This window comes from Sarcophilus harrisii, chromosome 6, assembly GCF_902635505.1.
Source record: "Sarcophilus harrisii chromosome 6, mSarHar1.11, whole genome shotgun sequence".
In the NCBI taxonomy this organism is placed as follows: domain Eukaryota; kingdom Metazoa; phylum Chordata; class Mammalia; order Dasyuromorphia; family Dasyuridae; genus Sarcophilus; species Sarcophilus harrisii.
In genome coordinates this window covers 65235544-65254168 of record NC_045431.1, presented here as the reverse complement: position 1 = coordinate 65254168, position 18625 = coordinate 65235544, and the positions used below count along the sequence as shown (strand labels likewise).

The window sequence follows — 18625 nt, the reverse complement described above, 5'->3', positions numbered from 1 at the left end:
AGGGATATATTTATCTTTTATTACTCTAACTGGCCTTTTTGTTTTAAAATGGCTAGCATTTCATTTTCTCTTCTCAAATAAAGGAGTAAAATAAGTACATTATGCTTTTCTTTCTTTTAAATTAGCTTTAAATGGAAGTTTTTTTTTAACTTTACAAAGATGTCTTAGCTAGTTTTCCTTGAATTTTTTTTAAACAATAGCCTTCATTTCATTTAAAGTCACTAACTACAAAAGAAATTGAATTTCACCAGAATGTAATCATATGTGCCATTCACTGTATTATTTGCAGAGTTTTTATAAGTTTTACAAGGCTAAATAAAATATTTTTGATCATTTGCTAACATTAACAAATGAAATTTGGATTAATAGTCCAGTTAATCGTAGTTAATGTACTTCATTAAGCTATTAGATACTTAAAACATAAATTTAATGTAGTAGCATTTGTGTACAATTTTTGTACCTTTCATTTTTAGTTTTATAACCTTGCTAGAATTAGAGCTGTTAGACAAGATAGCTAATCCTCATGTTTCTATAAATTAACACCATTAATACTTAAAGCTAATGCCCTTCCTTGAATTGTAGGTACCTTCCCCCCACTTGTTTAACAGTCTGCCCATTGAGATTTGGGAGCTAGCTATTCGGGGGTACCTCTTCACAAACAAGTACAATCTTCCTTTTTTCTTTGTCACTGTGGTATTTTTAATTGGTTTTCAACTATCAGTTATCAAACTAGTATTTTTTTCCTCTCCAGTTTTTCCCAGTTCCTACTACCTACTCTTTTACCAATCTCCTATGAGATTCTTTCTAACTAACGAACAGTTCAACCAGCTTAATAACTGGAAAATGTTTTGCAGTGCATTATTGAGTAAATATATATGTATAACCTGTTTTTAAAGCTTGAAGTCTAAAAATGACGACTAGGTGAAAATATAAAATAATGCCCAAATAATAATGGTATAGTTGCCAAGTTAAAAGTTAATCAGTCATTCACTAGAGGGTCAGCAACCCTTTTATGAAAGGACTACTTTTAATTCTCACCTTAAGTAAAATAAGTCTCATTATTTACTCAAGTGGTGGTGGGGAGGTTTCAGTGTTGGTTCTCCTCTTGAGCTTTAGACTGGCAGCATCTAGCCATAACCACAATCTTATTAGAAATGGTTCAAGGATGAAAAGAATGAGAATGAGATTACTATAGTCAGGTATGTGTGGCATGAATTGGACATTTTAGAGAGAAAATAATGTGTATTTTTTTTTTTTTTTTTTTTTTTTGCTGAGGCAATTGGGTTAAATGTCTTGCTGATCACACAGCTATGAAGTATTAGGTGTCTGAGGCCAGGCCTTGTGACTTCAGGACTGGTGTTCTACCCACGCGCCAACTAGCTGCCCCCAAAATACACACATTTTGACAACTATATTAAGTCACACAAAATCAAAAAAAATGCTTTTATTTAACAGAAATTCAGAATTGCAATACAATTTTAAGTGTTCATAAATGAGGTAAAAGTTCACAAATAGGATGCAAAATGTTTACTTTGACTATTGTATATAATATCTTTGTATATACACACGCACACATGACACACACAGCTAAAATCACTGTCTAATTTCATATCCATACAAAAAAAGATCACCCCTTGATTCAAAGTGGCTTTAGTTAAAGTCAACATTGTAACTGACAATTGTAGGTCTCTTTTCTTTTGTCATAACTAAAGCATTTTTACATTTAATTCTCAACAAATAAATAAGATTCCCATGCTAAGTGGAATCTGTACAGGAATTTAAGGGAAAAAAAAAAATTAGCAAAACATGCCTGAAACACAAATAGTGGAGTTGAGATAATTAGGGAGAAAGTTCAAGAATTGATAATTTGTACTCTAAACAAAAACTCTGCCATTTTAAACATGTAATACTGATAAACTCTAGAATATTTTTTCGCATATGTGTACTCTTTCTGGACATTGGAAACTTTGAAGATTGACATTTAGCTAATAGAGATGTCAGGCTTGAACTACTTACTACTTACTTACTCCTATTGTTACATTTTCTTCCAAATGATAGCCCCAGGCTGGATCAAAAGTGAGACCATGCTAGGCAAGGATTGGGATGGATTTGGATTAATGGGCTTACAATTTGCTTTATTTTTGAGGTGGAATCTGGAATTGTTTTTGTGAACTGTGTCCCTAGTATGAATATGCATTAATTTCTCATAGCAAATGAAGGTTCCATCTTAATTTTTAAATTATCTTAATTTTTAATCTTAATTTTTAAAAATACCATTTTTTTTTTTAATCTTATTTTGTTAGGGGCAAACCAACAGGCTTAACTCCATCCCATTATGATATATGTCCCAGTTGAGAAGAGCTTTTATTTGGTTCATCTTAAACTGGTAGGGTTTGGGTTCGTCTATTTAAATAGGTTTATAGGTTAAGTGACCAAATTTTAAGTTAATTAGTGATGGGAACAAAGATAACAATGGAAAGAGGCACAAGATGGTTGGCAAGTTAGATAAAGCTATATGTTTTAGAATATGATTTTGGTCACTTTTTTCACAAAATGAAAGCTTGTTAATTCTCAGCTTTAAGTGATTCTATTGTAATGTTAGCCATTTGCTTAACCCTACAAATTAAAAGATGGATAAGTTTTTGTTTTTATTTTTTTTTTTAACAAATATATGCAATTCTAATTATAAAGTGTCTACAATACATTTGCACATTTTCAAAGTCTTAACAGATACATAACTTACTGATAACCTCCAATTAGGTTAGTGCTCTCCACTCACTATGTCACAAACTTATGATTTTTTAATTTGTAGAGAGCCTGTGCAGATTGAGAAGAAAAACGAGCAAGCCCAGCAGCAATACCAAGAAGTAAACCAACTTGTTACTTCCTTTTGCTTTTTGTGTCAGTTGTTTGGAAAACACTAGATGCAGACATAAGGTTTTCTATATACTGTCCAAGAACTTGGTTTTCCGATTTCAGTTTCAGATTCTCTTCCTTGACTGCATCTACTCGTGCAGAAAGATCTAACCAAAAAATTTAAAACAGCGATAAATTGTTAGAAACAATTTCATTGTTTCATTGTGATAATTTCTGTTTTGTCATTTCAGTTGTATCGTAGAGCCAAAGGAAAAGTTGACGAGGTTCTTAACATCTTGTTGATACCACAATGGATTTTTGCTAAGTTAAAAAAAGGATGTGTTTTGAAACTGGCCAATAACAGGGAAAAATGCAAAAAAAAAAAGTTAAAAAAGTTATTTCCCATCTTTGTAACAGAGCTTTTTACATGGGCAAATTTATAAATACATGGTCATTATTACATTCACATGCCCTCAGAATGGCCAATACAGCAGCAATATTTTAAAATCAGCTCTAGTTTATTCAAGCCATATTACTTTTTTGGTTAGTATATCTTTTCCCATTTTGCCAAGGTATACATATTTTACATTAATTCTCAAAGATTCCCATATTAAGTAGAAATGCAGTGTAATTAACATTTATTTTGTTTAAAATATGAATAAATCCTAACAATTGAGCTGATAGGGAAGTTAGGAAGAAATGTATGATCATGAGCGAGTTATTTAATCTCTGAGCTTCAGTTTCCTTAACTCTACCAAAGTGGTGGTGAATAATACTTGTACCACAAACTACCTCATTGACTATGTTGTACATGAGAATTGTCATAAAACTTAAGTCTTCAAGGTTGGTTCTATTCTATTTTGCCTTATATATGTGTGTAAGACTTGGGTTCAAATCACCGTTCCAATCCATCCTGACTCTGACCCCAGGCAAGTCAAATCTCTCAGAGCCTTGCCAGAAGGTGCTGCTGACTTGCATTGGTAAAAGAATTTCTTATATCAATGAAATTATGATTCAGTCCCTATGCCTAAAGTTCTCATCTGGAAACCATATTAAGTTTCCCTAACATCCAACTTTATAAATTTCAAAGATGCCATGTAATTCTTAATCATACATTCAAATTAAATAATGTGAATTCTACTCAAGAAAATTAAGCTAATTCAAAGAGATTAAATATGTCCCATGTGTTGTCTCTGTTTTCTAGATATCTGGTCGGTAGGATTAGAGAATATAGTGATTTTTTTCCCCAGGAAAAGGAGTGCATGGATGATGTTTGTGAAAATATTCTTTCACAGACCTTGAGAAATATGAATACAAAGAACATTAAAAAGGGAAAAATATTTGCTACAAAGAATTATTTAAAATCCAGCTGCTACCTTCCCTACTTCCTATAAGATAAATTTTTATCTTGCCAAGAACTCAATCCAGTAAAAAAAAAAAAAGACACTGAATTCATGAACCCATTTTTTGTAATTTCTTTTGAGCCCCACAATAACCCTGTTAATTCCTACTGGTACTGTTATCTCCACTTTGGGGCTACCTTACCTCTGGTGATTCAATTGGTAACAAGTAAACACTTTATTTTATAGCAAGTTTCTCTTGCCTCAAGTCCAACACGTTTCACTATATCTTGGCCATTCTCTCTTCTCCCCCAACCCCCCCAAAAAAGGAATGTTGACTTGTGAAGGGAACCAAAGTAAGCAAGGCAGCCCATAATAGTTTATATTAAATGTCTTTTTTGGTAGGGTTTTTTTTCCACAGCATTCTGTGAATGAATGTGCCAATGAATCCCCCTGTTGATTAGACTCAAGAAAATTACAATATAAAAGTTTCTAACCTTCAAGTGTGTGTTGTAGTTCCAACACTTGATTAATAAGTCGTGTTTTCTCTTCCAATTCCACCTGATTCTCAGCCTCAACAGCTGTGATTAAAAAAAAAAAAATTAAGATAATGGAATATAGAGCAAAAACAGCCATGAAACAATGAACCAGGATAAAAGTAGTAACCATACCATCCATGTCAGCATTCATCATCCTAGAATGTAAACTTTCTCTTGAATATAGTATCCTTGATGAATATTCTGCAACAGAAAAAGATGACTGTGTAAAAAAATTTTTTTAATTGTAAAAAAGGATGTTGGTTTATTGACTGGATCATAATAAGAGATAGCCTGGCAAAATGATTAGAAAGCTGGCCTCAAAGCCAGGGAGACTTGGGTTGAAGACTTGCAAGTCATTTAACCTATTAATGCTTCCTGAACAAAGCTATCAAATAAACAGGTCACAACACTGAGTGCATCTTGAAGCCGATTAAAAGAAAACTGGTTAATATTTAACAACCAAGAAACCCCAACACAATAGAGAATACATTTTAAACAAGTCAGTATATGCAACCTGCAGGAAGCATTATGTACAGTTTAGTTGGGCCCATTACTGTTGTAAGCAACTCAAGAGAAATTGCCAGTTTTTCCTTGGTAGATGGAGTCTATTCATCTGGGAATTCCTAATACTAGAGAAGTCCAGTCCCTTTTCCTGTCCCACAACATAAAAATTCTTTCATTTTTGAAAATTTCTGACAGAGGCCTAAACAAATGGGGGTGGGGGAAGGGAGGAGGAGAGAGAAAAGGGAATGAATCTTGGGTATAGATTCAGCCTTGTAGCCTGGCAGAGGATTCAGTTGATGTCAAAAAGCAATATGGTTTGAATTAACTGGAGTTGATGTTAAAAATACCGCATTGTTTTCTAGGACATTGTTGGCCTATCTGAGCATCATGTGAATGTAATAATGGCCACTTATTGATAAATTTATTCTGTCAGAAAAGAAAAAGCATCTAAAAGCTATCCATCTTTGGATCCTTGGAAATTTTCTCTGCAGTACCACTTAGACATTATCTTCCCTGCCATTATAGATGGACTTGAGATGAGGGTAGGAATGAATACTGTAAACATGACTGTGATTTTAAAACAAAGTGAGGCTGGGGAGCAGTGCATTCTACAAGGCAGCAGGTAATCCAAAATTCGTATTTAGGAAATGGCATATTTATTTTTCTAGTATAAAATTAAAATTAGGCTTCAGTCTTACCCATAATGTTTCAGTAATTCAAAAGATTTAAAAGATGTAGATTGTAAAAAACTTCCTCTTTCTTAGAAATCCTGTACTTACCCTACCATTGCTTCAAGCTTTCTTTTTGGGTTTCCCCCCATACTTTCTCCCTGATATTCTGCTTTGCCAGATCACTGTTTCTGTCCCTGTCCCTCCCTCTGTATAGAAAAGTAATCCCCCAGTTTATTCTTTACATACATGTGAGGAAACAGATCCAGAGAGGTGGCAGAACTCAAGTCCTGTGACTCCCATTTCTAAGACCTTGACATTGTTCATTGGTTCCATATACCCATTTCCACCTTTAGGGGGTCCTGAGCTTAAATTTCATATTACTAATGGAATGGAAAAATCTGTAAGCAAATCAATCTCAAGACCAAAAAGCTTCCCGTTCTTCCTAACTGCTCTGATTCTGCTAAAGGTAACACCCTCCTTAAGACCATCAAGATTTACAGCCTTGGAGACAGCTTCCCCTCTACCCTTTCCTTCACCTCTTCCTAACCAAACTCTAACTCAACATCTCCCCTTTTATTCACCTGACTATGCCCTGGTCTCTATTGTCTCCTAATCTATCTCTGCCTTCATTATCTTCTGAAGTACAGGTAAAACCATGGCATTTTTCCTCTAACTTTCCAGTGGTACCCAGTGGCCTTTGATAAACTATAAACTCCTGGGGGCAGCCAGATGGCACCATCCCTCTTGTCAGGAGGACCTGAGGTGAAAGGCCTTGCTAAACGAACTGAGTAATATTCAGATTTTATCACGGATTATTCCCATGTAGAAAAGTTCTTGACTGTATAAGAAATTTGTTTACAAATATGTCAGCAAGTATTCTCTGCAAACAAAACAGTCCGCACTTTTAAGAAGCTTCATTCTCAGGTTAAAAGGAATCAAGGCTTTAAAGAGCAAGTTTATTTTTATGTTAGCCATTTTTCTCCTTGGATTGGGCCAGAACATTTTGGTTCTAAAATAAAAGACAAGTATAGAATCTTCTGTAGCACTTGTCTTTCGGGACATGATCCAGTGAACATGTATATCCTGTATGAATTTTGTGTTTAATATCTTTTGGTAGCTGTAAGTCTGTACCATTACACTACTTAGGATCAAAGAACTTGAGCTAGAACACACCCCTGAAATCCCAAGTTCAATGCCCTTATTCCAGAGATTGAGAAACTGAGGTCCCTAGACACTAAGTGGCTTGCTTAAAAGTCCCTTGTGTACGAAGTAGCACATTATTTGCAAAATGACAAATATATTGGCCAAAAATTTAGGTTTAGTCGTGTGTGTGTGTGTGTGTGTGTGTGTGTGTATTGCTTTCCTAGAATGCAAAATATCGAGATAAAAATTCTTGAGGCCCAGTTTCACTCCAACATGTAAATGGGAAATGGTAGCCAGTAGAGAATTCAATTGTCTCAAATTTAGGGAGACATTCTTAAGATGAATTTGGAATTTTTGGATCTAATACAAAACTGTGATTGTTTAAATTCAGAACTTCTACAATCATTTTGGAACTGCCCCAAGAGCCTGAGTTATGGAACTGGACTGACATTTTCTGGTTCTTCCAATGGGGTGTGAAGACGACCTACAGGTTTTCTCTACCATAACTTTCAGAGCCAACCCAAAGCACCAGGTAACTCCAGTTAGCCTTGGGGCAGGAGGTTCAGGGGGAGAAAAATGGCCCTGATTCAATTCCAACTCTGCCCACGAGTCACCGCTGGCTCCCAGTGGATGCCGTATCTCCCCCGTCACCCCGTTGGCCGCGGCCAGACGAGCGAGCATGTTTCGAACCCAGTCGGAGGTCCGCTCGTCTCCGCTGAGCCGGTCTGGGGTCCAACGTCACCCTGGAACCGGTCAAGCAGGCAGCCCTAAGCAGAGGCTTTTCTGTCTCCTGCAGAGGCCGGCAGCAACCCCGGCTGGCCGGCTCCCTGCCTCGCGCCCCGTCGTGGTCCCGGCTGTCCGGTGCCCTCGTTTGCTGGCGGAGCCGGCGCTCACGTCGTCGGGGTGGCTCTGGGCCCCGCAAGGCTCCCCGCGGGGTGGCCCAGGCGGTTGGTCAGGGCGCAACCCGAGGGCTCAGAACTGGGAGGCCTTCGTCCAATAGCTCCCCCTTTCCTTACAAGGGACATCTAAGGGCGGGGAGAGCCGCTCCGGGGGGGCCGCGAGAGCCGACTTTTATTTGTCTCTTCTCCCCGTCTGCCTCAGTTTACTCAGCTGTAAAAGGGAGAACGGCAGCCTCTACCTGCCGGGGGGCTGAGGCTCACAGGAGGAGCGCAATCAAAGAGGCTTTTGTTCATGCCTCCCCACCCTCCGTGTGGGCCACTGAAAGGCGCTGACGAGGCTCAGAGGGGGCGCACACGTGCATCGGGCCCCACGCCGGGCTCGGTGGCCGGGCCCGTGACAGCCACCGCCCCTCACGGGCTCACGCAGGGGCTACAACCCCCATTTCACAGTCGCGGAGGATGAGGCCTAGCGCGGAACATGCCGCGAGACCCCGGGGAACTCTAGGCAGGCCGGGCCCCTCCCGCTGGCGGCCGCTGACCCCCGCCCTTCACCTCCCTGACGACCCCCCGCCAGGCCACCGGCCGCCCGCCACCCCGAGCCCGGCCCGGCCCTGTTCCAGCGACTCCCGGCAACCCCACTCGCTTAGGCAGTGCCCGCGGCCTGCAGCGCCCGGGCCGGAGACCTATCCCCGCCCGGAGCGGGCTTCGGCTCCCGCAGGGCCTCACCTGCCGCCCGAGGCGCTAGGAGGGGGAGGGATCACACGACGCCGAGGTCTGGAGCCCGAGCCCGGAACCCTACAAGCAACACCAACGGTCCCGCCTCCGCCGCCACTGAGCATGCGCCGACCACCGGGGGCCGCCCCCCGCTCCCGCTCGCCCCTCCCCCTCTCCCCCAAGCGACAGCCAGGCTGGCGTCGGTCTGACTCTGCGCCTGCGCCGGCGCTTTGCCCAGCTGACGCTCCCCACCGCTTTTTAACTTGCAGTCTCAGAGGCTTCTTCAGTTACCCACCCTGACTCCCAAAGCCCGTAGGGAGGGAGGGGCGAGGCCCAAGGAAGGACGCGGTCGGCCAATCAGGAAGAGACGGTGTGGGCGGGGCGGGGCGGGACGGGCGAGGTCTCCAATAAGCCACGCTCTTCTGGGGGGCGCTCAGAGGCTGCGGGCTCTATCCGAGGTCCGCCCAGCTCGGCCCTGGGCCGCCGTGTCTCTGGAGTGGAAGGTCCGAGGCTTTGTCCTGCCCCAGAATTCTAGGCCTAGGCTCGCCCCGGGGCCCGCGTCCTCCCTCAGCCCTTTGCAGGCGGGAAGGAAGCGCGTTCGGCGGGTGCCACGGGACCCCTGCGGCTTTCAGGGGAGGAGTCCTGTCGCATCCTGCCACCGCGCTAGAGTTCGCATCTGCCGAGGTCCCCCTAGTGTCCGCCCCTGCCGGGCCGGGGGATCCTGGGGAGGCCGGGATCCGCAAAGCGCGCAACCTACCTACGCGCGCGCCGAGCAGAAGGGGGCGCGGCGAGCCCTGGGGCTCGGGCAAGGAGCGGAGCCGGCCTCGAAGGCAGGGCCTCCTGCTTCCATTCCTGCCCTCGCTGCAGCGCACGGCGCTGGTTGTCCTTTGTCTCGCTCGGAGAGCTACCAGTATTGCTCTTATCGCGGTCCTCCCGCTCCGCCCGCACACTGCTGCACTCTTTGCGGTCCCCTGAGCATCCCTCCCCCGGCCCGGCAGGGGCGGACACCGGGGGAACCCGGGCATGCTCCCACTCTCCCCCGTTTAGCAGAGGTCTGATTGCTAGCGGTTACTGTAGTTAGTAAACTCGGGGAGCTGGAAGTTAAAGTCAGCTAGGCGACCCTCGAGTCTAGCCCCAAACACTTCCTAGCTGCAAGGCCCTGTCTGCTTCAGCTTCCTCACCTATAAAATTCCCATAACACCTGCCCCAGAGTTATTGTGAGGTTCAGGTAAGAAACGTATGCAGTAAAAGCATTTGGAAAACTTTAAAGCACTCGGTAAATAGTAACCATTACGTAGAATTTTGGCACAATCTGTGCATTCACCCAGCAGCTCCAGATAATAATTTTGGAATTGTACAAGGAAAGTGACTAAACGTTCTTTGACCAGGCAAGCAGCCTCTGATAATCATTGTCCATGACTCCTATCTTTTTTTTTTTAAGCTTTTTATTTTCAAAACATATGCACGGGTAATTTTTCAGAACTGACCCTTGCCTAGCCTTGTATTTCAGATTTTCCTCTCCTTCTCCCCACCCCCTTCTCTAGACGGCAAGCAATCCAATGTATATAATACGTGTTAAAATATATGTTAAATCCAATATATATAAGCATATTTCTACAATTCTCTTGCTGCACAAGAAAATCAAATCGAAAAGGAAAGACAATGAGTAAGAAAAAATGCAAGCGGACAACAAACAACAAAAAGAGGGAGAATGTTATGTTGTGATCCACCCTCAGTCCCCACAGTCTCTGTCTGGGTGTTGATGGCTCTCTTCATCACAAGATCATTGGAACTGGCATCAGTCATCTCATTGTTGGAGTCATGTTCATCAGAATTTATCTCCGTGTAATATTGATGTTGCCGTCCATGACTCCTATCTTAACATGATGCTATATTATATGGGGGACTTGTTTCTCTCTGTCCATTTTTATAACTGCGCATCAGTTAAGTTCTCTCCAGAATACCCTATCACAGCCTTAGAATTATCTAGTGATGTATGTGTATCTATGTGAGTAATCAAGATTGAACTCCTTAGAGAATTTGCAGCCATGGCTTGCTTTGATGCTAGTTTGATGCTAAAGGATTCAAATATTTTGGGATGATGGAGCAACTGCCCTACTGGTCCCTTATTTCAAGAGTGTATCAGAAAAGGGTTTGTAATAATTTAAGAAGAAAAGACAGCTTTTGAATCCGTCTTTTTCTTTCAATCCTCCTGTGTACCAAGTAGTCCTCCTTCGCAAGACTTCTTGTAATGGAGTCGGGGAGGAGCAGTACTTTTCTACAAGCATATTACATTCTCAAGGAAATGTACCGCCAGCAAAGAAGGTAGGCCAGTCACATATTAAGAAGGATGAATCAATGTCAATGGAAAGAGCAATACCACAAAACAATTGAAACTGAATATTGTAAAATTATAAAGAATAAGTTACCCCCAAAGAGAAAAAATATAAGGGGAGTTCTTTCCCTCTCCCTGTTCCCCTTTGCAGAGGTAACAGTCCACAAGTGTGAAAAGTAGTGTATAAGGTCACATTTTTTCAATGCATTGATCTCCCCCTTCCTTTTCTAAAACAAATAGATATTTACAAACAAACTTTATTCTAAAGAATGGTACTGTGGGAGGGAGGAGGAAGAGGAATAGGAAAGGTAAGTCTATACATGTAACAACAAAAGACAGCAATTCAATTTATTTTAAACAGAGGCATAATAAGTAAACAGTTTGAGTGCTGTGCTGGTTTTTACATAATATTAAAAGACCAAAAGGAATACTTCCAATATCACAATATTGAAAATAAATGATTCTTGGGTCAGCTAGGTGGTGTAGTGGATAGAGCACCAGCCCTGAACTCAGGAGGACCTGAGATCAAATCTGGCCTCAGACACTTAACATTTCCTGGCTGTGTGACCCTGGGCAAGTCACTTAACCCCAGTTGACTTAGCAAAAAACAAAATAAGTGATTATTAAGGAAAATCTCAGTGTCAAAATCGAGAAGACATGTAGGCTTAGATTTCTATTAAAGAAAGGACAGAGGAACTTAGTGACACAATTGTGATGACAAATTGATTTAGTTTTGAAACAATCTTTAATATAACATGATAAAGCACATTTGATTATCTTATATAGAAAATTGACTCTTCAGTATTCTAGTTAGTTTAGTAAACTTTTCCAATTATGAATTATTTTCCTTAATTCTTGTTTATAGCTCTAGTAGTTCAAAAGAGCCATGATTTCATCTGAAAACATGTCATTGGATCTGCTGAGTAGGAAAGGACCATGTCATAGACTGATGGAGTTATGAGCTAGATAGCAAGGGATTAAGATAATGTGTCGTGAGACAGTGCAAGCACCAAATATAGGCAACTTTTCCCAAGAAGATTGACCTATTATTAACTAGATAGCAGACTTGTACCAATGGAATCTTTTGCTTTTCATCATGGACTACATTTCCTAAAAGTATTTGGAGAGCATATCAGTTCTGAATTATTTTCTAGAATCTTGTGTGGGATAATGTATAGAGATCACAGGGCATGCAGACTGAAGGGACAAGGTTAGCAATTCTACAAGAGAAAGGGGAGCAAGGTGAGGTCACTGCGATGAGCAAGATCTTTTTTTTCCCCCTCAGAGACAGGGAGCACTTCCTATAACTGTCCGTGCTATGCAGAAAGGATCTGGACTTTGGTGTGCGCAACAGAGCAACCAAGTTCCTGTTCAGTGAAGCTAATGAGAGAGAAAAAAAGAGAGCCAATAGGTACAGAATAAAAGCTTTTATAGCTAGAGGAAGAATTCAGGTTCCCAGCAGGAATTTACTGACTCCTGTGAGTGACTGAACCACTCCTCCCTTAGCCCAGTGGGAGCTGATTGTATTAAGCACAAAACATTGTTTTTTTCATCCTGCTGAGAAAGTCAGTGGGAATGAAGCTTCTAGTGGGTCAGGAGAAATGCTATATCGATTATTTCTGATAAATACAAACTCTGTTGCTTTTATTACCCTTTAATTCAATTAAATGATGCTTTGCAGAGGTAAAAAGGAAAAAGTGTGGCCCAAAAGATAAAAAGATTGAATGAATAATAGTCCTGGATTGTAAAATGGTATAGTGGAAAGGGCACTGAATTTAGAGTCAGGAGTGGACTTGGGTTCAAATGCTAGTTCTGTCTCCCTGTGACTCTCTTAACCTCATGGGGACTCAGTTGCTTCATCTGTAAAAATGAAGGATTTGGACCAGATGACTTCTAGGATTTTTTCTCTCTCTACATTTATGATCTATAATTCTATAAGAAAGGACCCAGGGGGATGACACAACTGTGTGGATGAGGTATTGGGTTTACAAGATCACCACCCCTGTCCAAGGTCCTAATATAGTAATGTCCTCAAGAGACCCTAGGAGAGGCACTGCTACATAGATTATTCATTAACGTCGCATTGGGGCTATCCTAAAAGGTGTAAGAATACTAGTAAACATTCTTCCATTTCCTCTGAATCTTATAAATCTGTGATACCCTTTAGGAAGATAATAGTTTCCTTCTTTATCGCTCTTAATTAGACCTTTTTTTTTTTTTTTTTTTTTTTTGCTTTTGTTTTGTCTATCAGAATCACTACCCCTGCTTTTTTTTTTCCTTTCACTTCAGCTAAAGCATAAATATTCTTCTCCAACCTTTTACCTTTATTCTGTGTATATCTCTCTGCTGCAAATGTATTCCTTGTAAACAACAGCTTGTAGAATTCTGGCTTTTAATCCATTCTACTATCCACTTGTTTCATGGGAGATTTCATCCTGTTCACAGTTATGATTACATTTTGTTTATTTTCCTCCATGCTATTTTCCCCCAATTATACTTTTCTCTTTTCTTTCATCCTTTCTCTCCTCACCAGTGCTTTACACTCCCTTAGTCTGCTATCTCTTCTATCAGCCCCACCTTTTTTCTTTCCCCTTTCCCTCCTACTTCTGCCCTCCCTTCTATCAACTTTCCCTCTTTCCTTTTCTTTTCCTTTTCTCCTTCTACTTCCCTATAGGGTAAGATAAATTTATATACTGAACTAGTTTGCATTTTATTCCCTCTGAGTCAAATTTGATGACTCATCCCTCTCACTTTTTACCTATTGTAATAAGTCTTTTGTGCCTCCTCATCTGATGTAACTTAATATCTTTTTTTTAATTATCTTTTTATTATAAGTTTATTTTTTAATTAATTATTATTATTATTATTTTGCTAAGGCAATTGGGGTTAAGTGACTTGCCCAGAGCCACACAGCTAGGAAGTGTTAAGTGTGTGAGGCCAGATTTGAACTTGTTCTCCTGACTTCGGGGCTGTTGCTCTATCCATTGCACCACCTAGCTGTCCCCAGTAAGTTTATTATTAATATACATTGCGTTATGAACAATGTTGGGAAAGAAAGATCAGAGCAAAAGGGAAAAACCATGGGAGAGATAAACAGAAAGAAAGAAGTGAACATAGCATGTGTTGATTTACATTCAGTATCCTTAGTTCTTTTTCTGGATGCAGATGGCATTTTCTGTCCAAAGTCTATTGGGATTGCTTTGAATCACTGAATCACTGAGAAGAACCAAGCCTTTTATAGTTGATCATTGCACATTCTTGCTGTTATTGTGTACATGTATTCCTGGTTTTGCTTGTTTCTCTCAGCATCAGTTCATGTTAATCTTTCACAGGTCTTCTTAAATCAGGTTGTTCATTTTTATAGAGCAATAATATTCCATTTCCTTTATGTACCACAACTTGTTCAGCCATTCCCCAACTGATGAGCTTCCACTTCTTTTCCAATTCTTTCTCACCACAAAAATAGATGCTACAAACATTTTTGCACATGTGGATCTTTTTCCCTCCTCTATGATTTCTTTGGGATACAGGCCCAGTAATAGCACTACTAGGCCAAAGGACATGCACAGTTTTGTAGCCCTTTGGACACAGTTCCAGATTGTTTTCTAGAGTAGCTGGATCAGTTCATAACTCCAACAATGCATCAGTGGTTACTTGACTGTCTAATCCAGGGGTCCTCAAACTTTTTAAATAGGGGGCCAGTTCACTGTCCCTCAGACTGTTGGAGGGCCGGACTATAGTAAAAACAAAAAGTTTTGTGGGCCTTTAAATAAAGAAACTTCATAGCCCTGGGTGAAGAGGATAATCGTCCTGAGCTGCTGCATCTGGCCCACTGGCCGTAGTTTGAAGACCCCTAATCCATCTCCCTCATTTAATACATGAGAAAATTGACGCTATAGGAGGCAAAGTGTTAATGTCACAGAATTAGTCATTATCAGAGGCAGGAATTCAACCCTTGTCTTCCTGAGTCCAAGTCTAACACTCAATCCAAAATGCCATCTTTCTGCCAAGTTTTTATTATTCTGTACCTCCTGATGCCTGATTATCATTGCAACACTGACCATGTGATTGAAATGTGATTCAAAGAAGCCTTAATGTATCTATCCTAGCTGAACAGTGTTATCCACAAGAAATATAAAACAAATATTTTTGCTTCAGAGCTTCTGCCCTACTTAGAGGCCTCATTTCCTCGAGAAGCAAAACTTTGTAAGTATTCCATAATGCTTAGTATGAAAGAATCAATATTGTCTTTCAGTTAAGCAAATTGGGAAGCACCCAGCACCTCCTGGAGGCCTCCACAATCTGGTGTTGCTCTACCTTTATAACAAGAACAAAATGATGTCATTTTTTTTCTTCTAAAATGTAAACATGGAAGCAGTAATTTAAATACGCATTTTCATTTCTTCTTCCCTTACATTTTAAAGAGTCAGAAATAAGCACAGAATCCCATTCTTTCTGTCTCCTTTCACAAACTAACTAGAGGCTTACCAGATGTAGGCCTTACAGATTATGATTAATAAATGTTTGCTGGATGAATTAGTGTGTTTTGCTAAATGTCATATTTTTAAGAAAGGACATCATAAACTGGAAAGCATTGAAAGAAGGGTAGTAAAGATAGAGAACCTCAAGTTCATGTTATACAAATATCTGTTGAAAGAACTGAAGATGTTTAGTCTAGAGAAGAGAACATGGTAGCAAGTTATTTGAAAAGCTGACATAGAAAAAAGAATGATTTTCGCTATTATGCTCCAAAATATAAAATTAAAGTCTATGTGTAAAATTGCAGCAAGAAATTTATGCTTGATATAAAACATATTTCCAAAAAAATTAGAGCTGTACAAAAGTGGAATGGGCTGCCTCAGCAAGCAGCGGGTTGCCTGTCACTGGAGGTCTTCAAAGAAAATCTAGATACTCCTTGAGTATTTTGTGGCCAAGAATCAATTGTAGAAATGGGTTTTCTTGATGTGTGATGGTCTCTGGATTCCTTTCCAATTCTGAAATCCTGATTCTGAGTAGATACTTTTGCAACAGTTACCTTGACTACATGGCACTCATTCCATTTTGGTATTCAGGGAAATCTGAACTGTTGTGAAAGTAACTTCATAGATAACCCCTGAGAAAGGAAGTCATTCCCAGAAAACTTTTGTTGTTCAGTTACTTCACTTATGTCTGATTCCTTGTGACTCCATTTGGGGTTCAGAGGGGTCCTTAAAAATATGGCACAGTTTAGGCACTTAATAAATGCTCATTGAATGTCTAAAGAAAATAAAATCATTCTGTATTATTTACTTCCTAGAGCTAAAAAAAAATCACATGTGTTTTACATCATAGAATTACATGTTAAATTTTCTTCCATTAATATTAAAAATTATGCAAGGGAAGTAGAATGATGCTCACTGTTCCCCACCAACTATTGAGGTGCTTCATGGTACAACAGTGTCCATGAACTATGCTTTAGGTTGGGTCCCATTAAGTGGGTTCATGGAACAGGATAAGAAGTAGGCAGAGGTGGAATAAAAAGTCAGCATGACTGCCAGCCTATAAACCTTTTGATATGTTGTTATTGTTTAGTAATTTCCTATTCTTCATGACCTTATTTGGAATTTTCTTGGCAAAGATACTGAAATAGGTTGCCATTTCTTCTCCAGCTTATTTTACAGATGAGGAAACTGAGGTAAACAGGGTTAAGTGAATTGTCCAGGGTCAAACAGGTCCTCCTGACTAAAGAGCCAGCATTCTATCCAAGGCACACTCTAGTAGGGTTAAGTTGAGGAATGAAACTGTGTGCTACCCGCACAATTAAATCCCAAATCGTGGGGGGGGGGGAGGGGTAGAGGAGTAATTCTCCCAAACTGAAAAACATGGGGAGATATACACAATTTTATACACACACACACACACACCCCACACACACGCACACAAAATTATATACTATCTTCCTTAGCACTAAGAAAAGAATGAGCTCAAACTATCAGTGAATCAACAAATTATTAAACTTCTACCTTATGCCTGCTAGGCACTTTGCTAGACACTAAGAATACAAAAATAGAACAGTCCCTGTCCTCAAAGATTTTGTATTCTATTGAGATATGTATGTACATAGATAAATAGGGAATAAATTTTATTTTTAAAAAATTTTATTTTTTATTATAGCTTTTTATTTACAAGATATATGCATGGGTAATTTTTCAGCACTGACAATTGCAAAACCTTTTGTTATGATTTTTCCCCTCCTTCCCCCCCCCCCCCCCCCCCCCCAGATGGCAGGTTGACCTATACATGTTAAATATGTTAAAGTGTAAGTTAAATACAATATATGTATACATGTCCAAACAGTTATTTTGCTGTACAAAAAGAATCCGACTTTGAAATAGTGTGTACAATTAGCCTGTGAAGGAAATCAAAAATGCAGGCAGACAAAAATAGGAGGACTGGGAATTCTATATAGTGATTCATACTTATTTAGGGAATACATTTTAAAAGATAATTAGAATTATAGAGCATTTTAAGATAGATATGTGTGCAAACCAAATGATATATATGTGTGTGTGTTTAGCTATATGTATATATATTATACATATACATAGACACATATGTATATGCATGTGTGCATATATGTATGTATATATTGTGTGTATATAAATGTGTGTGCTTGTTTCATTTGCTTCTCTGAGGTAGGTGCTGTATTTTACAGGAGAAAAAACGGAAATTGAGAGAGGTAAAATGGACTTGATCAAGGCCACATAACTAAATGAGTGTCTGCCGTGGAATTAAAACTCAGATCTTCTGGCCTCCAAGTCCAGCTCTCTGTCTGTTGCACCACCAAGCTGCCTGATGGCTGCAAGGAAGGAGCAACTAGAGAGATCAGGAAAGCCGTATGTAGAAAGCAGAGCTGGATCTTTAAGGGTAAATTCTATTTCTTCTCTTCTAATATCTGTGTGACCATAGATGTTCCTTTCCATCTCTCTAAACTTCAGTCTCCTCACGGGTAAAATGAGATCATACTAAAAATATCTAAAATTCCTTATAGCACTAAATCTAAGTTCCTAGGATAGAATCTATTGTCTTAAACTGTTGTGCTCTATTGGGTTGACCACAGTGTTGTTTAGCTATTAATAACTGATGGAAAGAAATTTCTTTTTGTGAATATTCATTCAGTTAAACAGTAGTTTTTGCATTTGAGACAACTTGAGGCATTTATCTATATAGTGAAAAGGTGGCTAATTACCAAATTGAAAGGGAAAAAACCCCAGAGATTATTTTGAAGCTTCAACTTGACATACTCACATCATACACATGGAAAATCTACCTAATCTCAAGGAACTAGATGGTCCCAAACACCCTGCATGAATATTTCAAAATGAAATATGCTAAATCAAGGCATTTTTATATCTTTTGAGTGTAACCAGGTGTGTTCCCTGAAATAATCATTTTGCTTCATATTCATTACTTTGCAGACTGTGTTTCTTCTTGCTCCCAAATAGGAACTTGAGTCTTCTATTTTTTCCCTTTTAAAAGGTTACTGAGTTCATTGGCAAATCAATATTTTATTCAACTTAGTGCATGAAGAAACAAATCCCACTCCATTTTGAAACTTTTTGGACAATAGTAAAAGAATCAGGAC

The 18625-nt window shown here is 39.7% G+C and overlaps 1 protein-coding gene across 1 annotated transcript in view; it reads right to left on the bottom strand.

The window, feature by feature from the left end:
• Positions 1-1414: 1414 nt before the first annotated feature.
• Positions 1415-18625, bottom strand: part of SCOC (short coiled-coil protein) — a 44760-nt gene continuing 27549 nt past the window's right edge. The window contains exons 2-4 of the mRNA XM_012552207.3: positions 4868-4936; positions 4694-4777; positions 1415-3023 (exon numbers count right to left, since the gene is read on the bottom strand). Coding sequence (XP_012407661.2) covers positions 2881-3023; positions 4694-4777; positions 4868-4936 — 296 coding nt within the window. The 3' untranslated portion in view covers positions 1415-2880. The remainder of the gene's footprint in view (positions 3024-4693; positions 4778-4867; positions 4937-18625) is intronic.